This window comes from Callithrix jacchus, chromosome 18 (assembly GCF_049354715.1).
Source record: "Callithrix jacchus isolate 240 chromosome 18, calJac240_pri, whole genome shotgun sequence".
Lineage (NCBI taxonomy): Eukaryota > Metazoa > Chordata > Mammalia > Primates > Cebidae > Callithrix > Callithrix jacchus.
Window position 1 is genome coordinate 14,843,417 of NC_133519.1, and position 27,612 is coordinate 14,871,028.

Genomic DNA, 27,612 nt, shown 5'->3' on the forward strand with positions numbered 1-27,612 from the left:
GAGGCCTTTTCAAGGGGGAAAAATCAGCTCTAACATCACGCAGAGGAAGAGGAATTCCAGATATAGGCTGACCCCTATTTTACCTTTTATTCCAACCACTTAGTTTAGATAGTCACAAGCAGCTTTAAGCAGTCTCGTTTTGTTAAAGTTTCTTCTTCTAAAAATTTTTAAATTGTAAAATATACATAATATAAAATTTACCATTTATATTATTATTATTATTATTTGAGATGGAGTCTCACCCTGTTGTGCAGGCTGGAGTGCAGTGTCGTGATCTTGTCTCACTGTAACCTCTCCCTCCCGGGTTCAAGCAATTCTCCTGTCTCAGCCTCCAGAGTAGCTGGGACTACAGGCGCCTGCCACCACGCTGGCTAATTTTTGTATTTTTAGTGGAGCCAGGGTTTCAACATATTAGTCCGGCTGGTCTTGAACTCCTGACCTCAGGTGATCTAGCCACCTTGGCCTCCCGAAGTGCTGGGATTACAGGCATGTGCCACCGTGCCCAGCCCATGGCACATATTATTTTTATTATTATTATTTTTAAAAAATTTTTTTATTTCTCTCTCTTTTTTTAATCTAGGCTGGGGGGGAGAGAGAGACCCCATTTATATCATTTTTAAGTGCACAGCTCTGCGGCATTAAGTATCATTGTGCAACCATCACCACTGTACATCCCAGGACTTCATTTATCTTATAAAATTGAAACACAGAAGCTGTTAAATAGTAACTCCCATTCACCCACTCCTTCCCCCAGCTAAAGGCAACCACCATTCTACTTTCCTTCCCTGTGAGTTTGACTACTTTAGGTCCTTCCTTCCTTCCTTCCTTCCTTCCTTCCTTCCTTCCCTCCCTCCTTCCCTCCCTCTCTCTCTCTCTCCTTCCTTCCTTCCTTCCTTCCTTCCTTCCTTCCTTCCTTCCTTCCTTCCTTCCTTCCCTGCCTCCCCCCTTCCCTCCCTCTCTCTCCTTCCTTCCTTCCTTCCTTCCTTCCTTCCTTCCTTCCTTCCTTCCTTCCTTCCTCCCTCCCTCCCTCCCTTCCTCCCTCCCTCCATTCCTCCCTTCCTTCCTTCCTTCCTTCCTTCTTTCCTTCCCTCCCTCCCTCCCTCCTTCTCTTTCTTTCTCTCTCTCTCTCTTTCTCTTTTTTTGAGACAGAGTCTCACTCTGTCACCCACCCAGGCTGAAGTGCAGTATTGCAATCTCAGCTCACTGCAACCTCTGCCTGCCGGGTTCAAACGATTCTCCTGCCTCAGCCTTCCAAGTAGCTGGAATTACAGGCACCTGCCACCACACCTGGCTAATTTTTGTATTTTTAGTAGAGTTGGGGTTTCACTATGTTGGCCAGGCTGGTCCTGAACTCCTGACCTGGTGATCCAGCCACCTCAGCCTCCCAAAGTGCTGGTATTACAGGTGTGCGCCAATTTTCATGGCAATGCCATACTGTTTCCACAGTGGCTGCACCATTTTACACTTACATTAGAGTGTATTAGGGTTCCGATTTCCCCACATGCTTGCCAGCACTTGTTTTCATTTTGTTACAATAGTCCTCTTTATGGATGTGAAGTGTTATCTCACTGTGGTTTTGATTTGCATTTCCTAATAATTACCGTCTTTTTTTTTGTTTTTTAAGACAGAGTCTCTCTCTCTCTCTCTCTCTCTCGTCCAGTCTGGACTGCGATGGGACAATCTTGGCTCCCTGCAACCTCCACCTCCCGTCTTCAAGTGAATCTCATGCCTGAACAGTTGGGATTGGCATGTGCTACCACACCCAGCTAATTTTTGTATTTTTAGTAGAGACGAAGTTTCATTATGTTGGTCAGGCTGCTCTTGAACTGTTGACCTCAAGTGATCCACTTGTCTCGGCCTCCCAAAGTGCTGGGATTACAGATGTGAGCCACTGTGCCCCGCCTGAGCATTTTTTCATGTGCTTCTTGGCCATTCCTATATCTTTGGAGAATTATCTATTCAAATAGAAAGTTCTTTCTTATGTGAACCTAACTCTGGCCTCACTGGCCCTTGCTCTGTCCTTGGGGATAACCGATGACAAATCTCCTAGTCTGCTCTCTCGGAATTCTTTTGGAGTTCCCAGACCTGCATCTAATTGGGTTCCTCTTCCCAGGTTGTTACCTGGGTTGGTCTGTGAATTTCTCACCTGTCTGGCCACCTTCCCCTGGATCTGGTCTCATTTATAAATGTCCCCCTTTAAGTTGCTGACACCTCCCTCTATCGGAAGATGGCGTGGTGGGGGCTATCTGGCCAGCACTGGGTACGATTTTCACTTTCCAGGTGATACACAGCTTCTGTGGGAGCTCAGACAAAACGATCTGTTTCTTCTCACATAAGCAGTGGAAGACTTTGAGCTCTCCACCGTATATATGTGTGGTTTGAGGCAGGGGAACTCTTCAAAACCCAGCGGTGAATATATCCATGAAAGAAACCTGCTGTTTCCCTCTCGACTGAGGGCAGAGCAAGAGGAACTTGGATAATTCTGATGCAAGAGAGGGATTCAGGTTGGAAATTGGTGGGCAGTTCTGAAAAATAACAGGAAGGTTAGAACTCTGGGTGAGGTGTGTGTTACTGTCCGCGGTTATGTGGCTGTGAGGGACGCGCTGCTGTGCTAGACACTGTATCACCGTATGGGGTGAGCTCACCCACCCCAAGGACCTTCAGCTCTCATGGCCCAGACAGGCAGGAAGCACCTTGCCCCCAGCCTAGGTGTGGGAGTGGTGGCGTCTGAGAGACAGAGGTCCTGGGAAGCATCTGGGAATCAGGTTGTATGACACTGGTAAAGTTAGTCCTGCTTTCAGAGCCTCAGTCTTGCCATCTGTAAAGTAGGCATGATAGCACCTATCTTGTCCCTTTCAGAGAGTTTTTGTGAGTCTGATGAAAAGATATTCTTGGCCGGGTGTGGTGGCTCAAGCCTGTAATCCCAGCACTTTGGGAGGCCAAGGCCGGTGGATCACGAGGTCAAGAGATCAAGACCATCCTGGTCAATATGGTGAAACCCCATCTCTACTGAAAATACAAAAAATTAGCTGGGCATGGTGGCGTGTGCCTGTAATCCCAGCTACTCAGGAGGCTGAGGCGGGAGAATTGCCTGAACCCAGTGGGTGGAGGTTGCGGTGAGCCGAGATCGCGCCATTGCACTCCAGCCTGGGTAACAAGAGCGAAACTCCGTCTCAAAAAAAAAAAAAAAAAAAAGATATTCTTTAGAAATGTTAAAGCATAGTGCACATGTAAGGGCTCAGCAATTAGAGGGCAGTGCTGGTTCTTGGGAGGAGAAGAGTGGGACCAGGGACATCCCAGAATCACTATCCTGGATGCCATCCTGAACTCAGTGCTTTGGAATCTGGTGGGTGGGTTGAGAAAGCTTTCCTGGTGGTTTTAGTATGTGCTGAGGGGGCTGGAGGAGGGCGTGAATCCCACCATCTAATATGTAATAGATGGTGCTCACAGCGCCATAAGGCCGTAAGCCTTGGGGAGGTTTAGACATAGCAGGAAAAGCTTCATGGAGGAGGTGACAATTGAATAGTACCTTGAAGGATGTGTAGGAGGGTCCCAGATAGAAAATGGGGATTGTAGGCAGAGAGAACAGCAGCTGCCAAGGCACGGAGCTGTGAGCAACGGGAGGTGACAGGGAGCTGCTTGGTGAGGCTGACACAGCTGTGTGGGTGGTCTGAGTGGGGCAGGTGGAGGCCGGCCTTGGTGGGCCCCTGTAGCAGTAGAGGTGGAAGGCCATAGAGGGGGGCTCTGGAGCCTGGACTTCAGCAGGTGCAGCCCCCTTGAGGCTGGGGCCTGGCCCCTGCACAGACTGTAGCCCCAGGATAGCTTTTTGTATGAAGTTGGGGGCCCCAGAGTCACTCTGTCTTAGTCCTGCTTTGGCCAGCACAGCCAGGTCACGTCTGTCAGCACCTGTAGCAGTGGCTCATGGAAATTGTGCAGGGCAGGAAACACAGACTGGTACCTGTGGACAGGGCGCATGGCCGGCGGCTTCCTCCCAAGCGGGAGTTCTCCCTGTCATATCAACACTCAGTCTGGGGAAACCACAAAATCAGTTTCTTTCTTTCTTTCTTTTTTTTTTTAGAGATGGGGTCTCACTCTGCTGCCCAAGCTGGAGGCCAGTGGTGTAATCATAGCTCACTCCAGCCTTGGGCTCAGATGACTCTCCTGCCTCAGCCTCTGAGTAGCTAGGACTATAGGCATGCATCACCATGCCTGGCTAATGTTTTAAAAAACATTTTATAGAGATGAGGTCACCTATGTTGCACAGGCCTTGAGTGATCCTCCTGCCTCGGCCTCCCAAAGCTCTGGGATTTATAGGCATGATGAGCCACTGTGCCAGGTTGGAGCCCCTTTTCAAAGAGGACATGGGCAAAATGCCTGGGAAAAGCCCATTCATTATTCCTTGCTCCTCACAAGTAATCCTTTAACTCCCTCTCTTATTACCCAAGAGTGGGAATCACAGCTCTCGAAGGAGGTGCTGCCAAAGGTTTGTATTTGCACATGAAGCCAGGGCTGGGCGGTGACCCCTCCAGCTATATATTATCTTCTCAGACTCTTTGGCCCTGCATTCTGGAGGATTTTGTTTTGTTCCTCTCAGTAGCACTCCCGAGTGGGACATTCTGGGGTTAAAGAGCCTTGGTCACACTTTTCTGGAGAGATTTTGCCCTGTTCACGTCTCTGTGTGGCATCCCAAATTCCCTCTCTGCCCTGTTTTCTGCAGCTTTCTAGAACATTCCACTGGGGACCCCGCCCACTTCCACTGCGTCACCTGCCACTTTGTGCAGAGTACTGGCTCTGGAGGCAGGCAGCGTTGGGTCTAGCAGGACCCTGGGGAAGTACCTCACCGAGACTCAGTTTACTTATCTGTCAAGTGGGAATAACAATGCCTGACTCAGAAAACCCAAACCCAGCCTCGGTGGGTTGTGAGGCTTCAATGAGGTGAGAAGCAATTAGCACAGAGCCTGGCATATGACAAGGGTGCAATCAACGCCAGCGTGACTGCCTTTCACCCGTGTCTCCTGCCAAGACTGTTTCTTGAGCTCTGGATTCACGTCTTCAGCTCAGCCCTGACTTCCGGCCAGAGCCTCCCTCCTGTGCCAGGTCTCAGCATGACCCAAACCAAACATACCACGTCCCTCACAGACCTCCCTGCGCCCCACTTGCCAAGGGGACACCCCACTCACCCAGCTACCCAGCCAGGAGCCTGCACATGAGCCTGCGCCAAACGTCTGTGCCTTGGTTTGGGTTCTCACCACTCGCCGCATCTCAGCAGCATCTGGTTTGGGTTCTCACCACTCGCCGCATCTCAGCAGCATCTGGCAGTCAGCCATCCTGGTGCACTCCACTTTTCATGCCCCTCTCCATGAGCCTTCTCCCGTGTCCTGCCTTTGCCCACCCGCCTGACGTTCCTGTGCACAACTGGGTGATTCCTAAATATTGGGATTTCATGGGTCTGTAAAATTTTGAAAACAATTCTGGGGACCAGTGAAGGTTACCAGCTTTTTTTTTTTTTTTTTTTTTTTGTTTAGATGGAGTCTCATTCTGTCTCCCAGGCTGAGGTGCAGCAGTGCCATCTCGGCTCACTGTAACCTCTGCCTCCCGAGTTCAAGAGATTATCCTGCCTCAGCCTCCTGAGTAGTTGGGATTACAGGCATGTGCTACCACACCCAGCTAATTTTGTATTTTTAGTAGAGACATGGTTTCTCCATGTTGGTCAGGCTGGTCTCGAACTCCCGACCTCAGGTGATCCACCCACCTCAGTCTCCCAAAGTGCTGGGATTACAGGCATGAGCCACTGCACCCAGCCAGTTGCCAGCTTTTAATGTTGGTAAGGAAGGACATAAAATTAAACAAGTAAGTGAAAAATGGCTATTAGCATTTATTATCACCATAATTTCATGAAAGAAAGGATGGCCAGGTGTGGTAGCTCAGGCCTCTCATCCTAGCACTTTGGGAGGCTGAGGGGGGAGGATTGCCTGAGCGCAGGAGATAGAGACCAGCTGGGTACCATAAGGAGACCCTGCCTCTACCAAAAAAAGTTAAAAAATAAAATTAGTCGGGCATAGCAGTGCACAGCTGTAGTTCTAGCTAATCGGGAGGCTGAGGTAGGAGGATCGCCTGAGCCCAGCAGTTGCAGACTACAGTGAACTGTGATTGCACCACTGCTCTCCAGCCTGATCAACAGAGCAAGACCCTGTCTTAACAACAGAAACGCTGCTTTAGCTGCCCCCCACAGCCACCCCACAAATGAGGAAGGGTGAAACCTCAGAATGAGGGGTGCTTTTGGCACCCAGACACTGTGGAAGTGGACACACAGCCCTTTCTGTGCTTGCCCCCACTGGGCTTCTCTCCGCAGACCATGCCGGGTGGTGTTTGGAACCCAGCTGGAGGTGAGTCATTTCTCCTCAGCAGACTGTCGGCTCCTCAAGAGGTTTATTTATTTGTTTCTGCACAAGTGGAGGAGCAGTGATGAGCTCTCTGTTGAGTGGTTTAAAGGCTGTGAGGAAAGGTGTGAAGTAGGGCCGCTTGCTCAGCGTGGGAGAGTGGCCCGGCACTGCTGAGCCTGTGGGTCCCATGGTCTCTCCTCCTCTCTTCCTGTGGCTTTGTGGTTCATTCCCACTTTACCCCCAGAAACCTGAGCAGCCAGAGGTTACTGGGCTTTCTCTGGCTGTGCTGGGGGTCAGGACTGAGGGTAGAAACTTTCTTCGTAAAGCATCTCTCTTGAGTATAGTATGAAGAGCCTTAAAAAAACCCAGGCTGGGCGCTGTGGCTCACACCTGCAATCCCAGCATTTTGGGAGGCCAAGGCAGGCAGATCACTTGAGGTTGGGAGTTCAAGACCAGCCTGACCAACATGGAGAAAACCTGTCTCTACTAAAAATACAGAATTAGCACGGAGTGGTGGTGGGCACCTGTAATCCCAGCAACTCGGGAGGCTGAGGCAGGAGAATCGCTTGAACCCAGGAGGCAGAAGTTTCAGTTGAACCGAAATCACCATTACATTCCAGCCTGGGCAACAAGAGCAAAACTCTGCCAAAAAAAAAAAAAAAAAGGCTGGGGTCCCATTTCCATGGTTCTGAGGCGACAAAGTGGAGCCTAAAAGGCTCCAGACAAAGCTGACTCTGCTGCATTTGGCAAACTGCGGGACGGCATGAGCGTCCATGGTCAGTCATATTTTCTATTCAGTGCTGCCCCATCTTCTTTTCTTATTCTTTTTTTTGAGATGAGGTCTCACTGCGTTACACAGGCTGGTCTCAAACTCCTGGCCTTAAGCGGTTCTCCCACAGCATCCGAAAGTGCTAGGATTACAGATTTAGAGTCCAGCCTGTCTCGATCTTCTTTGTCTTCTGATTTTAGCTTTCATTCTAGCACCCCTACACCCTCAGGACATCCTTTAGACACATGGGCTATGAGTGTAACTTTTTTTTTTTTTTTTTTTGAGACAGAGTTTCGCTCTTGTTACCCAGGCTGGAGTGCAATGGCGCGATATCAGCTCACCGCAACCTCCACCTCCTGGGTTCAGGCAATTCTCCTGCCTCAGCCTCCTGAGTAGCTGGGGTTACAGGCACGTGCCACCGTGCCCAGCTAATTTTTTGTATTTTTAGTAGAGACGGGGTTTCACCATGTTGACCAGGATGGATGGTCTCGATCTGTTGACCTCATGATCCACCCACCTCGGCCTCCCAAAGTGCTGGGATTACAGTCATGAGCCACCGTGCTCGGCCCGAGTGTAACTGTTTTCTGCTGGGCTGGGCTGGGCAGAACTCAAAGGAATAAGAAACTGGTCCCTCCCATGAATTAATTCTAGGTTCAATTCTGGTCACACTTGCTGTGTGGCCTTGGACAAGTCACTCTCCCTCCCTGGGCCTCTGTTTCCCTCTGTACAATGAGAAGAATGCATTCTTACATCCCCTCTAGCGCTGCTGGTATGGGTTTCCCCCTTGCTGGTGACAGCATCCTCCAGGAATTCTGGAATCCCTCCCAGCGTAGAGGCAGCAGGATCACCCTCTCCCCGCCTCCTCGCTAGTCCTTCTTACTCCTGGCCCGGCGAGGCTCGTCATTTTTGTGTAAACCATTCTGTGGAATTTTAGAATTCTTGATGGAAAAATGAGCTGACAAGAAAATGTTTTGAAATCCAGAGCATTCCACTCACTGCCTGTTACGGTTAAGACCCGGCTTTCACTTAAATACTTAGCCTCCTCTTGGCTTCGGGTTTCTACAGAAACGCTGTTCCCACAGGTGGGGAGGGGGCCGTGAGGGTGCCTGGTCCACATCCCTGCGGCTGCAATGTTTATTAGACCCATGCAGGCAGGTGAATATTGGTTTGTATATTTTTTATTGCAAAAAGGGGCAGAGAAGGAAACTGAAATAGTGCTTACATATGGTGATGTGTATCTTTCCATTTTCTTCTTCCTGTGTGTAGATATATAGTATTATGATATGTATTCTATTACACCATAAATAATCATATAAGTATGTTTCTTTAGAAAGTTTGGATCGGCCGGGTGCGGTGGCTCAAGCCTGTAATTCCAGCACTTTGGAAGGCCGAGGCGGGTGGATCATGAGGTCAAGAGACCGAGACCATCCTGGTCAACATGGTGAAACCCTGTCTCTACTAAAAATACAAAAAATTAGCTGGGCATGGTGGTGTGTGCCTGTAATCCCAGCTACTCAGGAGGCTGAGGCAGGAGAATTGCCTGAACCCAGGAGGCAGAGGTTGCGGTGAGCCGAGATCGCACCATTGTACTTCAGTCTGGGTAACAAGAGTGAAACTCCGTCTCAAAAAAAAAAAGAAAGTTTGGATCAAAATACATGGAATTTTTCTTGTCTTGCTTTTTGTATATCATGTCTTCAATGTTTTTCTAAAATATTTTTGGCCAGGTGTGGTGGCACATGCCTGTAGTCCCAGCTACTTGGGAAGCTGAGATGGAGGATCACTGAAACTCAGAAGTAAGGCTACACTGAACCATGATCATGCCACTGCACTCCAGCCTGGCAACAAAGTGAGACCCTGTCTCAAAAAATAGAATAATTGGCCAGGTGCAGTAGCTCATGCCTGTAATCCTAGCACTTTGGGAGGCTGAGGTGGGTGGATCCCCTGACGTCAGGAGTTTTAGACCAGGCTGGCCAACGTGGTGAAACCCCATCTCTACTAAAATACAAAAATTAGCTGGGTGTGGTGGCGGACACCTGTAATCCCAGCTACTTGGGAGGCTAAAGCAGAATTGCTTAAACCCAGTGGGTGGAGGTTGCAGTGAGCCAAGATCATGACACTTCACTCCAGCCTGGGCTAGAGTGAAACTCCATCTCAAAAAAATACACACACACACACACACACACACACACACACACACACACACACACACACAAAATAAATGTTAAAGGTTTTTGCATTATATAGTTATCCCATAATTTATATAGATGGTCCCTTATGGTTGGATATTTGGTTATTTCCAGCATGCTGTTCTTTTAAATAACATTAAGATGAACTTTTTTCTGATTCTGAAGCCCCCGAGGCAGGACTCCAGGGCCCATGAATCACTATTAATGGACCCTTTGTTCTGTCCGCAGAATCCAGGAGCCCTCCAGCTGAGAAGGAGGTGTCCACCCCCACGCAGGTGAGCTCCTGTTCTTGTAAGAGAGCCAAGGCAGCAGCAGACCTAATTTGGTTTAAATCCCAGCTCTGTCACTTACTAGAAATGTGACCATGGTGAGTTACCTGTGCTTTTCAAGCCCCTGTGAAAGGGAATCATAGAAGTTCTCTCGTCCCAGGACTGTCAGGTGTGGAGCAGCCCTGGCCTGGCACGCAGAACTGTGTCTAGTGGCTGCTATTTCATCTCTGAGCTTTTTGGACACTGCTCACGGCTTAGCTTGAGATTGGATTCGGTTCATCTGAGTCCTTTCCCTGTGGACTCCTGGTGTCATAATTTGCTGGAAAGAGGATTACCTCTGAAGCTGCTTAGCAAATTCCTGGAGTGATCCAATTTCCTATCCAACTATGTCTCCTCCTGTGGCCCCTTAATTCCCTAAATGCTAAGCTGGGAGGCATAGACACTTCTGGAGCTATGCAGCACAGGGAAAGAGCCGGGGGCTCTTGAACCATATCTGTGTTCCATGTAGGAACAGCTGCAGGTGAAGCCCGTACCCATGGGGCTACAGTGCTCTCAACATGGGTTCTGAGGAAACTGACACCAACTGCGGACTGGCACATCCTGCTAAACTGTGAGCCTGGCATTTGCTGTTTCATTCGCTCCTTATGTTGACCTTACAAGGGAGGCCTTGTAAGAGCTTCTTACCATGGGTTAAGAAGTCTGAGGCCCGCGCAGTGGCTCACGCCTATAAGCACTTTGGCTCCCAGCACTTTGGTAGGTCGAGGCGGGTGGATCACCTCAGGTCTGGAGTTCCAGACCAGCCTGGTCAACATGGTGAACCTCCGTCTCTACTAAAGATTAATTATTATTATTATTTGAGACGGAGTTTCGCTCTTGTTACCCAGGCTGGAGTGCAATGGCGCGATCTCGGCTCACCGCAACCTCCGCCTCCTGGGTTCAGGCAATTCTCCTGCCTCAGCCTCCCGAGTAGCTGGGACTACAGGTGCGCACTACCATTCCCAGCTAATTTTTGTATTTTTAGTAGAGACGGGGTTTCACCATGTTGACCAGGATGGTCTCGATCTCTTGACCTCGTGATCCACCTGCCTCAGCCTCCCAAAGTGCTGGATTATAGGCTTGAGCCACTGCGCCCGGCCTAAAGATTAATTATTACAAAATTAGCCTGGTGGATCATACCTGTAATCCCAGCTATTCGGCGGCTGAGGCAGGAGAATTGCTTGAACCCAGGAAGCAGAGGTTGCAGTGAGCCGAGATCACGCCATTGCACTCCAGCTTGGGTGACAAGAGTGAAACTCCATCTCACAAAAAAGTAAAAAATAAAAAGAAGTCTGTCCAAGGTGACATAGCTCATAAGTGGTGGAGCCAGGATTCCAGTCGAGGTGTTACCTGCCCCTGGCATCGGACCTGTAAGGACGTCAGCTGCTTTCATGTATCCATTGAGTATCTTTGTGCAGGGTGCTGTGCCCTTAAGCTTTTATTGGAGAGACAGGTGGAAAGAAAGCCTCACCTTTTCTATCCACTTATCAGGTGTGGATAGAAAAACCTGCAAATAATAGGATTATTGTCTTTTCCACTGTTACAGATAAAATGGAGAAAGGAATGCTTTGGGTGGATCAGGGAGGGCTCTAAGGAGGAGGTAATTCCTGACGTGGTTCTAAATGAGGTGGAATCTGCAGAAACAGGCTGATGGTGAAAAATGTCTCTTTTAGGCACCAAATGCTAATAAAGACGACAATAATACTCTCCCCAGAGATTCTGCAAATGTGACAAGCCTCCCAGGTAAGGAATGGGTGTTTTCATATTCCCAGGGTTTGAGGGATGGAAGATTTGTCTCTGCAGAAAGTCCTTTCTTATTTGGACAGCTCGTCAGAGGATCAATGGCAGAATTTTTTTTTTTTTTTTTTTGAGATGGAATCTCACTCTGTTGTCCAGGCTGGAGTGCAATGGCATGATCTCGGCTCACCACAACCTCTGCCTCCTGGGTTCAAGTGATTCTGTTGCCTCAGCCTCCTGAATAGCTGGGGCAGTAGGCACATGCCACCATGCCTGGCTAATTTTTGTATTTTTAGTAGAGACAGTGTTTTACTATGTTGGCCAGGCTGGTCTTGAACTCCTGACCTCAGGTGATCCACCTGCCTCGGCCTCCCAAAGTGCTGGGATTACAGGCATGAGCCACCGCACCTGGCCAGAAATGTTCTTTTATTACTTTATATGTTGAAGTTTGGTATTGTTAGCTAAGATAAAATGAGGATACCATAAGAAGAGAGGGCTAAAGCAGTGAGATATTATCCAATGGGCCCACAATACAAATGAATGTGCTGTAAACAAGATTGTTGGAGTCTGAAATGGAATACCTGTTCAGGGAAATCTTTATTTAGGGAGCCCATGATTTCAGTGCTTCTGATTCCCTATCCCTGCAAGACCAGGAAAACTTACCAGTATTTGAATCAAGAAAGATCACAAGTCCTGTGTTTGACTAGGTGTATGGGACTTGTGGAATCCAGACTCCAGAGACTCAGTAGTTGAGTGACCCCACCTGATGGTTTTTGGGCTTTGCGAGGGCGTCCTTGGCCTCATTCCCCATCTCTGGGAGGATTCCTGCCTGCACCTGATACTGGCTGCCTCTGCTACACCAGCCCAGGTGTAAAGCCCTACCATGGTGCAGTGCACCTGTGGAGCTCTGCACAGCTGGGGACTCGGAGAGGATTAGAGCCATCCTGTTCTCAAGGAGGCTACAGTCCAGGCTCTGACAAAGAGTAAACTGGTAACTGTGACAAAGAGCAGAGTGTGAGATGGGCCAAAAGGCCCCATCGGATAAAGCAAAGTGGGGTTTAGAGATCTGGGAGAGTGTATCAAGTGGAGTAGTCACAGAAAGCTCATGGAGGAAGTGCCATTTGAAATGGGCTTTGAATGGTAGGGGTGGGATGCTAGAGGTTGGCTGTTCCAAGGTTGCTGTGGGCCGGGCGCGGTGGCTCATGTCTGTAATCCCAGCACTTTGGGAGGCTGAGGCGGGAGGATCACCTGAGATCGGGAGTTCAAGACTAGCCTGGCCATTTCATGGAACAACTTCAACATGGTCTATGAAAATAAAACAAACAAACAAAAAGACTAGCCTGGACAACATGGTGAAACCCCTTCTCTACTAAAAATACAAAAATTAGCCGGGCATGGTAGCGGGTACCTGTAATCCTGGCTGCTTGGGAGGCAGAGGCTGCAGTGAGCTGAGATCGTGCCACTGTACTCCAGGCTGGGTGACAAGAGCGAGACTCCATTTCCAAAAAAAAAAGGAGCAAATATAAAAGATGATGAAATATGAATAAGTGAGCAAGCCAAGCATCCCGTTTTCATCACATGGCTGTGTCTCTCAAGAGATGTGGGACGCACTTGGAGGAAGCCAGCGCCCACTCACCAGCCTGGGCTCACTGCACTGCCTGCCTCCAGTAGGCATCTGAAGTGAGGGCCGGCAGGCAGCCTCTTCATCAGTAGTGGGTGGCATTTCAGGTAGAAGAGCTGAATCCTGGGTCCATTCAACTGTGACTGCATTCCCGGCAGAAGGAGATGGTTTTGCTTAGATGTACCTTCTGTTTGGTCCAGGGTCTCCGGCAATGGTAGGAAGAGCCTTTCTGTGGGAAGACATGGCTGCTTGCAAAGCTAGTTTGTTCTCTCCTTCATTCAAGGACGTGTCTTGGAGATCCTCTTTGTATTTGGCACTGCGTGTGGCAGTGTTACTGTGCAAAAGACATGTGCGGTCCCTGCCTTTGGGGAGCTCAGTCTGGAGGTGGGACTGGAGACATAAGTGGGAGGGGCGCTTGCTCAGCTTGGAGTGGGGTCAGTTCTCAAAGGAAGCGGCATCACCTCATCTGAGACCCAAAGGCCATGGAGGGACTGGACAGCAAAGGGTGCAGCGAAGGTGGGGAAAGCAGCCAGGAGAGACGAGGGAATATGTGTGGAGAACCCTGGGGGAGAAAGATGGTGGCTTGTTGGAGAACTGAATGAAGTTCCTACAGCTGGGGCTTCGGTACCAGATGCAGGGACTGGCAAGAGATGGCAGCCCTCTGGAGAAAACTGCTGTCAAATACTTAATTTAAAGCATCTAGTCCTCTCTGACATTGTCTTCAGTGGAACTGCCATACCACCAAAGAGGTCCCCAAAGCCTTCCATTGTTGTACCCTCTCTGAGCCTTATGGGGTCAAGTGGGATGCCACCAGAAAAGCCACCTTGAAAGTGAGTGGGAGTCCGTGGCTAGCCACAGGCGCTCAGAAACCCTGAGCTTGAGGTGCCTCTCTTGCCAAGTGGTGGAATCCTGGCAGATTAGGCTGGGGGTAATTCTTATAGAGTGGGTTTTGTTTAAAAAAAAAAAAAAAAAAAAACGAAAACAAAACAAACAAGCAAATGAAACAGTCAAGCTTGTCGGCCTGTTGATTGGCGGAACTGTTTCCTTTTCTGGGAGGGGTTGGAGGGGAAGGTTCCTTTGAGGCTTTTGACAGCACCAGCTAAGTGGTTTTCTTCTCCTCCTCCTGTTCCTTTTTCTCTGTATTCTCCCCTTCCTCCATTTTCATTTTTTTTTTTTTAACCTAGTGCAAGATTCTTCTTCAGTACCGCTGCCCACATTCCTGGTGGCTGGAGGGAGCCTGGCCTTTGGAACGCTCCTCTGCATTGCTGTTGGCCTGAGGTGAGATGGGTCCTGTGGGATGGCCCTGTGGTGTTCTCGTATTTCCTATCTAGCTTTCCTTTGCCTGTTCTGAAATTTACAGTGCATCTATTCATTCATTTATCCATTCATCAAATGGATACACACACCACAACACACACAGTAGGTCAGGAGTTTGAGACCAGCCTGACCAACATGGTTAAACCCCATTTCTACTAAAAATACAAAAGTTAGCTGGTCATGGTGGTGGGTACATGTAATCCCAGCTACTTAGGAGGCAGAGGCAGGAGAATTGCTTGAACCCGGGAGGTGGAGTAGGTGCTGTTTGTGTTGTGGTGTGTGTACAAGCCCCGTTGTAGGTGCTGCAGCAGACAGTGCTGGGCAGGACACATACAGTCTCGGGAGGAAGCCAGACACTAAGAGGCACTCACTGGTGCAGTAAGAGCTACAAATAGCCTGCCCTGGCGAGGAGAACTGACCTGGTTTTAAGGAGGAAAAAGAGGCCGGGCGCGGTGGCTCACGCCCCTAATCCCAGCACTTTGGGAGGCCGAGGCAGGTGGATCACGAGGTCAAGAGATCGAGACCATCCTGGTCAACGAGGTGGAACCCCGTCTCTACTAAAAATACAAAAATTAGCTGGGCATGGTGGCGCGTGCCTGTAGTCCCAGCTACTCAGGAGGCTGAGGCAGGAGAATTGCTTGAACCCAGAAGGCGGAGGTTGCGGTGAGCCGAGATCGTACCATTGCACTCCAGTCTGGGTAATAACAGTGAAACTCCATCTCAAAAAAAAAAAAGAGGAAGAAGAATTGGTTTGAGGAAGAAGAGAAAGAAGAGGGTTCTTTCTTCTTTTTTTGGTCAGGGTCTTCCTTACTCTGTCACCCAGGCTGGAGTGCTGCGGTGCAATCTTGGCTCACGGGACAACCCCCACCTCCCAGGTTCGAGTGATCCTCCCACCCCAGCCTCTGGAGTAGCTGGGACTGCCGGTGCTTTCGGCATGTTAGCTCATTGCACCCTGCCGTTGGCCCTGACCTAGCTTGACCACCGCGTGTGGTGTGAGTTGAAAGATTAGCAAGATGATTCCTCAAATTGGATCCCGGGTTGTTTTCACTTTGCTTTGTCAACGAGGTAGAGAACAAGTCGTCTAAAGACCGTGTGGAAGATAAGATTCTTAATGAGTGGAGGTAGCTCCTTGGGGATGTGAAGCCTTTTGTGTGTTTTGGCCAGTGAGGGGCCATGTCAGCGTTCAGGGGTCCACCTCCTGCCTGAAAGAGGATTCCTTTCCTTGTCCTAGGCATACCCTCCTGTGTTCTGGCTCTCTGTCTACATTAGGGCTTCAACAGGCTCTTCTCATAACCCACCACAGCCCCGATAGAGTAGATATGATATCCATTTGACAAGGGAGGAAACTGAAGCTGAAAGAGGTGGAGCGATAGCAGCTAGTAAGAATAGGCAGGGCGCGGTGGCTGACACCTGTAATCTCAGCACTTTGGGAGGCTGAGGCGGGTGGATCACCTGAGATTGGGAGTTCAAGACTAGCCTGGCCATTTCACGGAACAACTTCAACATGGTCCATGAAAAGAAAAGAAAAACAGCCGGGAGCGGTGGCTCAAGTCTGTAATCTCAGCACTTTGGGAGGCTAAGGCGGGTGGATCACCTAAGGTCAGGAGTTTGAGGCCAGCTTAGCCAACATGGCAAAACCCCATCTCTACTAAAAATACAAAAATTAGCTGGGCGTGGTGGTACACGCCTCTAATCCCAGCTACTTGAGAGGCTGAGGTAGGAGAAACGCTTGAACTCAGGAGGCAGAGATTTCAGTGAGCTGACATCAAGCCACTGCACTCCAGCCTGGGTGACAGAACGAGATTTTGCCTCAAAAAAAATAAAAATAAAAATAAGAATAAGACCAGGAGTCTAACCAAACTGCTGTTCTTTTGATAGGGCCTTAGGGGTCATCTAGTCAAACTCTTTCATTTTATAAATGAGGGAACAGCCCCCAAAGGTAAAATGACTTGCCCTAGGACAAGCAAGAGCCAGGAGTGGAACACACGCCCCGAGAGTCCCTGTCCATGGTCCTCACCTGCTATTGGCTAAGTGCTGGGCCCAGCTGGTCCCATCTGCCCACCACTGGCCCTTACCATGCAGCGCCATCTTGGTGTGTTGTAACTGCTAATGGAGGAGCAGTGGGTTGGGAACAGACCTGGTTTGCTCTTCTGCTGATGATGCTTGGACACTGGCTGATTGCTAAACAACCAGTCCCTGCAGGCACAGAGAGGGCCAGTGCCCTGTGCTGAGAACTTGCCAGGGATTTATTTCCTAGGCTAGTGAGTTTCCTTTTTCTTCCGTATAAGGCAAATCTATTTGGAAAGAGACCAGTTATTTCAAGTGATGAAGAAGTCTTCTATTCCCCAAATCCCCTCTATCCAGCAAAGTGTATAAACTTAGAAATACTGTGGGGCTCTGGGCTGCCAAAATGGCTGAACCATGGCTACCATGGCATGGCCACATTTACAATAGATGGAGTGTGAGGGGCAGGTTGACCTTGTCCTGCCAGTCTATACTATATTTTTTGTATTGCCCTAAATATTTTCCAGCAATAGCGGTGATTTTTTCCTTTTTTTAAAAAACTCATTCTTTTTTTCTGAATCATAGATAATTTAAAAAAAATTTAAATATGCTATTGAAAAAGGCTTGCCATCTTATAGGAGCCAATTCCTCCCACCCTAGTCCCTGTCCCCCACTGATTCTCTGTCTTTATTTTAGGTTATCAGGCACTGGGAAAATAGGATTCTCCTAGTAGAGAATTACTTTTCTGCGTATTTATCTAGAATGAACTTGACATCATTATGTGAGGACCTCCTACGTGTATGCCTATGACTTAAATACCATTTTGTTTTGGATATAGTGTATCATTCCAGTATTTTAAAATCAGAGTTCTCCTATCTCCACAGGGGGGCGGGAAGGGGATATGGGCAGAGGGGCTTTCACGGTGCCCTAGGGCACGGAAGTGGCTGGGTGCAGTGGGTACTGTCTGTGGCCTTTGGGGTAAGGGGTGGCACCATGGTTTCTACATATCTTTCTAAAAAACAGTGAAATTTTTGAATGTTTTAAAAAACCTCTTTTAGCTACAGAATCTTTTCTTTAAACAAAACGTTTTGAAGCCCAAATATGTGAAACAGATAAAAAGTGGAGGTTAAAGGTGCAAAAGAAGGCAGCAGAGAGCTCATCTGTTTCTTCTTCCCGCCTGCCTGCTTCCTCTCCAGCCCCCAGGCCCTGTTTACACCCGTCCAGGCCAGCTCTGGATTCCCTCAGGCTGGCTGGTTTCAAAGGCCTCTTTGAGTTTAGTGATTTTCAGAAAAGGATTCATACTCTCCTCAGAATATTTCAAAAGGAAAGCTCACCTTTCTTGGTTACCCATTCGGTTACTTTGAAAAAAAACTGAGGGCAGAGATTGCTTCCATATTAGTTAAATAAGGTCAATAGGGTCTTTAAAAATATATATATACACACATACACAAATGTATGTGATACATGACTATTACTGGTGATTTGCTAAATAATGACAAATGGAAGAAAATATATGTCATCCAAAGGGGGCCACTGTTAATTTTCAAAATATAAATGTGATTGAAGTCTAGCAAGCATACAGAAAAGTTCACACATCATGTGGACAGCACCATGCAGTGTACACGCCCATGTCATTGTAATCATAATGACATGCATGTGGCAAGTGAAGATTCGGAGACACCAGGTTGCATCAGAGAAAGGTTTAATGAGGCCGGGTGCGGTGGCTCACGCCTGTAATCCCAGCACTTTGGGAGGCTGAGGCGGGAGGATCACAAGGTCAAGAGATCCAGACCATCCTGGTCAACATGGTGAAACCCCGTCTCTACTAAAAATACAAAAAATTAGCTGGGCATGGTGGTGCGTGCCTGTGATCCCAGCTACTCAGGAGGCTGAGGCAGGAGAATTGCCTGAACCCGGGAGGCGGAGGTTGCAGTAAGCTGAGATCACGCCATTGTACTGCAGCCTGGGTAACAAGAGCGAAACTCCATCTCAAAAAAAAAAAAAAAGAAAGAAAGAAAAAGAAAGAGGTTTAATGATAAGGTCACTTAGGGAGGCGACGGGAGGAAACCTCAAATCCAGCTCCCCAAGGAATTTGGGGCTAGGGTCATAAAGATGCTGGACTGGGTCAAAGCATGGAGATATTTGGCTGGTTGCAGAGTGCAGGGTGAAATCCTGGGACAGGGAGGTAAGAACCTGTCTTCTCATGCCAATGCGGTTCCTCTGTGAGGGTCTTCAAACTGGTTGCTGGAATTCGGGTTCTGAAAAACATCTGTAGTGATCCTTAAACAAAAGTCTTAGGACCCGAATGTCAGAAATCCCATATACAGAAACAGGAATGCAAAGGTTAGTATCTAGCGCTACGTGACTTTTTGCAACAAGGAAATGGGCCAGAGTGCAGCCTGATTAATGCTTCGTTATAACTATTAATATATTTCTGTCCAGAACCCAGCGTGCAGTTTTTGTCAACCCCGTGGAGATGGTTTCACAATCTATCAAGAACACTTAATATTTAGACGAATTTCCTGAGTCTTTTTCCTCTGCCTAGTTTCTTGTTTGTTTTTTCACAGCCTCAACTCCGCATCCTGCCTTTCACACGCAGCACTGTAACATAGGCATTCTTTGCTTTCACATTTGTACAAATTCTTTGTAAGTCTCATTTTTTTTTTCTTTTCTTTTTTTTTTTGAGACGGAGTTTTGCTCTTGTTACCCAGGCTGGAGTGCAATGGTGCGATCTCGGCTCACCACAACCTCTGCCTCCTGGGATCAGGCAGTTCTCCTGCCTCAGCCTCCTGAGTAGCTGGGATTACAGGCACGCGCCACCATGCCCAGCTAATTTTTTGTATTTTTAGTAGAGACTGGGTTTAACCTTGTTGACCAGGATGGTCTTGATCTCTTGACCTCGTGATCCTCCCACCTCAGCCTCCCAAAGTGCTGGGATTACAGGTGTGAGCCACCACGCCTGGCTGTAAGTCTCATTTTCATTAGCCATGGTGTTAGATGGATAAACGAAGTTCTCCTAATCAACCTCCCATTACTCCTAATTGGTGGCACCCAAACATTACCAATTATTTGGGTGTTATTTTTATTTTATTTTATTTATTTATTTTTTGAGATGTATCACTCTGTTGCCCAGGCTGGAGTGTAGTGGCACGATCTTTGTTCACTGCAACCTCCGCTTCCTGGATTCAGCCAATTCTCCTGCCTCAGCCTCCTGAGTAGTTGGGATTGCAGGTGTGTGCCATGACAGCTGGCTAATTCTTTTTGTATTTTTAGTAGAGATGGGACTTCGCCGCATTGTCCAGGCTGGTCTTGAACTCCTATCCTCAAGTGATCCACCCACCTCAGCCTCCCAAAGTGCTGGGATTACAGGCGCGAGCCACCATGCTCGGTCCTTATTTTGGTTTTATTAACAACACTGTGTTGAACATCTTTGTGCATTAATCTTTTTCCATTGCTATGTTCTTTCTTTTCCCAGAGGTAGAATTCCTGGGTCAGAGTCTGAATGCTTTGAAATCCAGAGTGTAATTAATGACTTGCTCCTCAGTCCTCTCCTACAGGAGAACTCCATTCAATGACTCAGCATTGCCCCAGTCAGCAGTCCTGCTGAGCTCTCTTCCTCTGTGGTGTCCAAATGGTAAAGCCCTAAGTAACATTCTGCAGATTGTTTATCCCATTTGGATACCAGGCTAAGAGCCAGTGGCAGATTTGGAGCCAACTATTAATTATTTATCATAACAAGGACAGGAATAACCTGTCTATATAAAAAGAAATGCAAGGAAAAACCCCAAATCTTGTTTTTGACATTGATTTCCCCTCCTCTTTCCCAGCCCTTCCTGGAGTAACTGATCTTCGATGGAATTGAGGGAGGCCACCTTGCTCCCACTTTGGGGTTAGTAGGCATGCCAATCACAAAGTGGGAAGCAAGAGGGAGGTGCTGAGGCTTGGGGCACTGGCCACCCCGGCACAGTTGAAGGGCCCCTTCAGGAAGGGGACGTGACTGTGGCTTTGAAGATCCATGTCACCATCTCATCTTTCTCTGAGCTGTCAAGTGACTTTTCTCAGTTCCTGAGCCCTGGCTTTGGGCCCAGAGTGGAGCGCTGTGAACGAAGCTGTGATCAGAGAGATGTCTATCTCCTTCCTGTGTAGCACTGACTTTCCTGTCAGATGAGTCAACTTGTGCCCAGTGGTGCCCGCGGCTGAGTCTGTGGGAACTCACCAGTGTGGTGGGAGTGGACCCAGAGGTGTGGGGAGAACTGGGGAGGTGGGCAGCATTAGGAGTGAGAGGAACAGCAGGGCTGTCGAGGGAGCAGTGTGGCCCTTTTCCTGGTGTCATGTGGTGGTCGCAAATTATCTGCCTCCCGCCAGCCTTACTTTGACGGAGAGCCCCGTTTTTCTCTTTTTTTTTTCTTGAGGCGGAGTTTTGCTCTTGTTGCCCAGGCTGGAGTGCAATGGCCTGATCTCAGCTCACTGCAACCTCCGCCTCCTGGGTTCAAACGATTCTCCTGCCTCAGCCTCCCGAGTAGCTGCGATTACAGGCATGCGCCACCACGCCCAGCTAATTTTGCATTTTTAGTAGAGACAGGGTTTCTCTATGTTGGTCACACTGGTCTTAAACTCCCATCCTCGGGTGATCCACCTGCCTCGGCCTCCCAAAGTGCTGGGATGTAGAGTGAGCCACTGCGCCCAGCCCGAGAGGCCCATTTTCTTTCTCTGCTAAAAGAATACTTAATTTTTCTCTTTTTTGAGTAAATGGATTTGGGACTGATGATGTGTATCTAATGAACAGCCTCTGGAATGGGATGATTAAGGGACTGTGAAGTGACTTTTTGGGGTGTTAAAAGGACACTCATGGCCACACGTGCCTCAGTTTCCTCACTTGTAAATTGGACCAACAATACATATCTTTTTCTTTGGGAGAGTTTTGGAAACTCACCCAAATTCACCATACTCTGAATTTCACTGTACTTCAGACTATGGTGAACTCCCTGGTGATAAAAACAGCCGGGTTGAGTGTGGTGGCTCATGCCTGTAAACCCAGCACTTTCGGAGGCTGAGGCAGGCAAATCTCTTGAGCCCAGGAATTTGCGACCAGCCTGAGCAACATGGTGAAACCCTGCCTCTATGAGAAATACAAAAATCAGCTGGATCTGGTGGCATACACCTCAGCTACTCAGGAGGCTGAGGTGGAAGAATCACCTGAGCCCAAGGAAGTTGAGGCTGCAGCGAGCTGAGATCGCACCGCTACACTCCAGCCTGGGTAGCAGAGCAAGACCCTGTCTTAAACTAGGCTGGGTGCAGTGGCTCATGCCTATAATCCCAGCATTTTGGGAGGCCGAGGTGGGCGGATCACCTCAGATCAGGAGTTCAAGACCAGCCTGATCAACATGGAGAAACCCCTTCTCTACTAAAAATACAAAATTAGCCGGGCATGGTGGTGCATGCCTGTAATCCCAGCTACTCAGGAAGCTGAGGCAGGAGAATCTCTTGAACCCAGGAGGTGAAGGTTGCAATGAGCTGAGATTGGGCCATTGCCCTCCAGCCTGAGCAACAAGACCGAAACTCCATCTCAAAAAAAAAACAACGAACTAACCAAAAAACAGCGGATGGGATAGTTATTGATCCTTTGAGCTGAAACCTGGGAATGCCAGGCCACCAGGGCAGCCAGCGGTTGGTGTTTTCCACTGTGGGCTTGTCACAGGGGGAGCTAAACATCTGTGTGTTTGTCTTTGGTTGTTTGTGTGAAGGCTCAAGAAGACGCGGAAGCGGCGGGCTGGGAAGGAAGATAAGACCAGCACGCACCCGCCGTACTCTTTGGGGCAGCTGGTCCCGGAGAGGCCCCGATCCACCCCAGTGCTTGTTCCTCTCATCTCCCCGCCGGTGTCCCCCAGCAGCCTGGGGTCTGACAACACCTCGAGCCACAGCCGACCAGATGCCAGGGACTCACGGAGCCCTTATGACATCAACAACAGAGACTACTTCTTCCCCGGATAGCTGGCTGGGTGGGGCCGGCAGGCTGGGTGTCAGGCATGTTGGACCCTGTGGATGACGGAGTCCAAATGGGCTCAGCAAAAGATGCTTGCCACCGCCATGCCAGCTTGTCTCAGGGGCGTGGGGCCTTTGGCTTCATTGTTACAGAAGAGCCTTATGGAGGTTCCTGTGCCGGGGAAAATCAGTCTGCTGCAGCTGTTCAGAAGGAAGACGTGGTTCAGGTTTCAAACCTCGCTTTCCAAATGCCCTGCTTAAAGGCGTTACAGTGGACTTGGGCCACTGCGGAGAGAACTGTGTCAAGACTCTTTGGACATTCATGTGGACACTCAAAGCTGGGCAGCTTGGTGAGGCCTCCGTGTGGAGAAGTGGCTGGCAGCCCACCCCCCATCACCTCTGCACAAGCTGCACCCTCAGGCAGGTGGGATGAATTTCCAGCCAAAGCTGCCTCCAGCCGCCAGGCTCCTGGCCCACAGCAGGGGTTTATCTTCCAGCTCAAACTCTTAAAACCCAAGTGCCTTCTCAAATTCTGTTCTTCTAGGCCTGGGGACGGCTTTTACTGAAACCACCAAGGCTGGGGGAAGAAGCTGTCTCCTCCCTTTCTTCCCCACAGTTCAAAAACAGCTGAGGGTGGGTGGGTGAATAATACAGTATCTCAGGGCCTGGTCATGTTAAACGGAATTATAATTAGTTCCTCATTAGCATTTTGCTAAATGTGAATGATAATCCGAGGCATCTGCTGAATACAGAGGCAACTGCATTGGCGTCAGGTTGCAGGACCTCAGGTGAAAAGCAGAGGAAGGACAGGAGTGGGGCACAGGGTCTCCACCGTCCCCTGGACTGGGGGCTGAGTGGGGGATCACAGCCTCTGAAAAGCAGCGTTCTCTGTTCTCCACCTCCCACAAAGGAGAGCGGGCAGCAGGGAGGGTTCCTGCCAGGGCTGAGATCAAAACTGTTTCCCTGCAGTTTTGTTTGTTGTCAGCCAAACCTGGGTAACTAGGGAAGATGATATTAAGGACAACGTGAAAAGAAAAATGAGCCTGGCGAGGATGCATTTTAACTTGGTTTTTAAAAAAAACTGCTGACTATTTTATCTTGAGAGGGTGGACTAGCCAGTAGTTGCTGTGTCAGCATAGAAGTAACTCACTTAGGTGCGGGGCAGGCACCATAACTTTGTTTAGGCTAAAACCAAATCAAGTGAAAAAGGAGGAAGAGAAAAAATATTTTTCCTGCCAGGCATGCTGGCTCATGCCTCTAATCCCAGCACTTTGGGAGGCTGAGGCAGGAGAATCACTTGAGTCCAGGAGATTGTTTGTTTGTTGGTTTGTTTATAGAGATGGGGTTTCACCATGTTGGCCAGGCTGGTCTTGAACTCCTGACCTCAAATGATCCGCCCACCTCAGCCTCCCAAAGTGCTGGGATTACAGGCATGAGCCACCATGCCCGGCTGAGTCCAGGAGTTTGAGATCAGCCTGGGCAATGTGGTGAAACCCCATCTCTACAAAAAACACAAAAATTAGCTGGGTGTGATGGAGTGCACCTGAAGTCCCAGATACTTGGGAGGCTGAGGAGGGAGGATCTCTGAGCCAGGCAGTGAGCTGAGATTGCACCATTGAAAGGGTGACAGAGCAAGTGAGATCCTGTCCCACCGAAAAAGAAGAGAAAAAAGATTTTTCCTATTAGAGAAGGGATTGTGGCTTCATTCTGTATTTTGTTTTTGTCTTAAAAAGTGGAAAAACAGTCTGCTTCTTCTCTACTCTAGGGAAAAACCAGCCAGCATGTGCCTGCTCCCCCAGGCAGTTATGGAGAGGGTGTCTGGTCCCTGTCGCAGTGCTGGGAAGGAAGCCTCCCACAACTACTACGCAGGGTCCTAGAAATTCCCCACCCTGAAAACCATGAGCTTTCTGCTATCAAAGGGGAGATCCACTTAAAAAAATCCCTTACCTTGGTGCCTTCCTCTTTTCATTAGTTCCTTGAGTTGATTCAGCTGAGCAAGAATTGAAGCACAACTGAACATCTAGAGTGACACCGTGACTAACTGCCTCAGCTGACTTTCCTGTCCCAGCTTTGAAAATTCAGTGGCGTTAGTGGTTACCCAGTTAGTCCTCAAGTTATCAGGGTATTTCAGAGTGGTGATATGATTTAAATCAGCTGTGCAAGCATGGCCCCAAAATTTACCAGACCACAAACCTTTTCTTTCCTTTTTTTTTTGAGATGGAGTCTCTCTCTGTCCTAGGCTGGAGTGCAGTGGCACAATCTCAGCTCACTACAACCTCTGCCTCCCAGGTTCAAGTAATTCTCTGGCCTCAGCCTTCTGAGTAGCTGGGATTACAGGCGAGTGCCATGACACTTAACGAAATTTTTGTATTTTTAGTAGAGACAGGGTTTCACCATGATGGCCAGGCTGGTTTTGAACTCCTGACCTCGTGATCCGCCAGCCTTGGCCTCCCAAAGTGCTGCGATTACAGTCGTGAGCCACTGTGCCCGGCCCCACAAACCTTTTCTCTTAGAAAAACAATCGTTACCAGACAGGTGCAAAAGGATGAAAATGACCATGTTTTATTTATGGTTTACCAGATTCAAGTTGTCACTATTTTCAGCAAGCTGTGATTTTCATTGCTGGGTTTCACTGTAGATTTTAGACCCCTAAGTTGGCAAAAAGTCAAGCAGGATGGCCAGGCGCGGTGGCTCACGCCTGTAATCCTAGCCCTTTGGGAGACTGAGGTGGGAGGGTTGCTTGAGCTCGGGAGTTTGAGACCAACCTGGGCAACACAGACACTGTCTCTATTAAACAATAACACTTAAGAAAAAAAATGGGCAGGCAGGTGGTTGCGGTGGTTCCCTCCCGTCCTGCCACATAAAGTTTCTGAGATTTGAGAACAGCAAAAATGCTGTTAAAGGGAAATATTAAGAATGAGGATGTGCACGAAGAGAGGTGATTCTGTCCCCACGGTTCTTTGATTCCTGACACTGTTTTACCCACGGATGGTGTTACCAAAGCCGGGGCAGAACTGCGCTGGCGGAAGATGTGAAATCCAGATAGCTCATTATTGCCAAGAGCTAGGCAGCTTTGATCTCTGAACTGTTACTGCTTTCATTATTATTGTAATGGAACTGCCTCTTTTTTTTTGTATTTAAGAGGGTTTTTTTTCCCCTTTATTTTTCATAAGCTAGTGTAAATGAAGAAACAGTGCCTTCTTTCGGCTGTTAGGCCTGGTTCAGTGTACACAGGTATACACCCTAAGCTTTCTCTGTCCTCTAATCTGTGGTGACTGCACACGTGTCTCCATCCACGGGGCATTTCCACCGGCGTTTCTGCGGCAGTGCTGTTGTTCGCCTCACACCTGTGGCCATCTGCCACGCAGCTAGACGTCAAACACTGGGACAGAGACCATTTAGATGAAATAAGACATCTTAGCCTCCTGGGTGGGGAAAGTCAAAAATAGGCTGGTTCAACATCTAATGTAAAATCATGTTTGTAGCATTCATGAAATATTTTAAGAACTATGCCCAGGGCTAGCGTTGGCTGTGTTGAGAGGCTCTTGGTAACTCGGAGAGCTCTTGGCCTTGATGGGGACTTGTCCTCCCGTTTGTTTGTCAGGCTCTGGGCTCGCACCAAGCCTCTGGCCTTTCTCTGCTGTCTTGGGAGAAAGGAAAGTGGTTGCCTCAGCAGGGTGTGGAATCTGCCGCTGGAACCGGACTGGAAGCCCGCCTGGCGGTGAACAGGGCCCAGCAGGGCAGGCTGGAAGTGTTGTAGTCTATGGGTCTGTTTCCTAGAGAATGCTCAGGAATGTCTTCCTGGCTGCTTTGGTGCTGAGCTGTATCATCTTACAGCACAGTCGGAAGGCTGACCCAGGTGAGGAGGATGCTGTCACCAGCTCCAGGTGGAGTGGGTGAGAAATCTGTCTTAATTTGGAGATGCAGCGGCAACCCGTGACCCTTTGGGGCAAGAGCCCCACACCCAGTTGTCCCGTGCAGCTGCAGGCAAGGGCCTGCACAGGGAGGAGCAGGCGGGCCAGCTCAGGCTCTGTGCCAGGTCCTCCTCAGTGCCCCCGAAAGCCCTTCAGCCTCCTGTCCTGGTGGCTGGGCGCCAGCACCAGGGAGTTTCTATGGCAACTTAAAGATTATTAAGGAACATAGTCAGCTGTATGAACATATGCTCAAATGAAAATCTACTTCAGGAGGAAAGGGTCGGAACAGCGTGTGGCCATGCTGTTAATTCACAGAGAGACCTTACTGGACAGAGATCACATCTGTTAAATACCTCAACTCTACATTGTTTTCTTAGAGAGAAATAATAGTTTCAAGTTTTTGTTTGTTTTACCTAATTACCTGAAAGCAAATACCAAAGGCTGATGTCTGCATATGCGGCAAAGGGTCAGTATATTTTTCAGTGTTTTTTTTCTTTTTACCAGTTATTTTGCATTTAAAGTGAACGTTGTAAATGTTTGGAATAAATAATTTTTAAAAAGACACTTGAAATGTAATGATTGCTTTGGGCACCTGGATCATCTTAAAAAAGGCTTGGATGATTAACGAGGAGAAAGGAGTGAGGAAGGGTGGGTGATTCAGTAGAAACTTTTTGGGGGGTATCCCGTTAATGCAGGATTAAAGGACCTCTCAAAGAAAAGTAGGTAAGTTCAAGGAAGCAGCGATTTCTCAGAAGGCGTTAGTTATGAAAGTATTTCCCACATGAGTCCTGGGATTTCTGGAAGGGGTGTTTGGGCTTCTGCCATGCTTATATCACATTAGCAGGTGGTGGACAGGTGGGGAAGGAAAAGGAAGGGCTGCTATTTGTCAGAAGACTTTTTTGGACCTGGGTGGGGGTGTAATAGTGTCACAAAGGCCACCCTGAACTCTTGATCCTCAGATAGGCTGAATCCATCCCCTACTCAAAAGGATCTTAGGTAGGAAAAACTTGGGACACAGCCATCCACATCTTCCAGAGGAAAAGCCATCATGTGGACTCTGTGGGTGAGAGCTGCTGTGTAAACAGTTGAGGGATGGGGAGGAGAAGGCTGCAGGGAAGCTGGAAGTTATGTAACTCCACTCAAAGCTGGAGTGAGCGGCGCCGCCTCTGGGCCCCGACCTGGGCAGTTAGAGGAAAGCCACAGGACAGGTGACAGCGGCTGCCATCTCCTTCAGGACACCAGGCTCTCCTCTTTGAAGGCTGGTCCTTGTCTTGCAGAAAGCGATGTAGGGACCAGATGTCACCCAGGTGGCCAGGCTGTGTGGGCTGTGGAGGGGGTACAGGAGGGGGCACTGGAGCCAGGAAGTGGAGGGAGCTGCCTCCCTTCCTTCATGA

The 27,612-nt window shown here is 48.8% G+C and overlaps 1 protein-coding gene across 2 annotated transcripts in view; it reads left to right on the top strand.

Annotated features, from left to right (window-relative positions):
• Nucleotides 1-23,512, top strand: part of IL6R (interleukin 6 receptor) — a 62,505-nt gene extending 38,993 nt beyond the window's left edge. Inside the window, exons 7-11 of one of the 2 annotated variants that reach the window (XM_008984435.5) lie at nt 9,567-9,613; nt 11,317-11,386; nt 14,186-14,279; nt 20,150-20,211; nt 22,067-23,512. In XM_008984435.5, coding sequence (XP_008982683.2) covers nt 9,567-9,613; nt 11,317-11,386; nt 14,186-14,279; nt 20,150-20,168 — 230 coding nt within the window. In that variant the 3' untranslated portion in view covers nt 20,169-20,211; nt 22,067-23,512. 2 annotated transcript variants of the gene reach the window in all.
• Nucleotides 23,513-27,612: the final 4,100 nt, after the last annotated feature.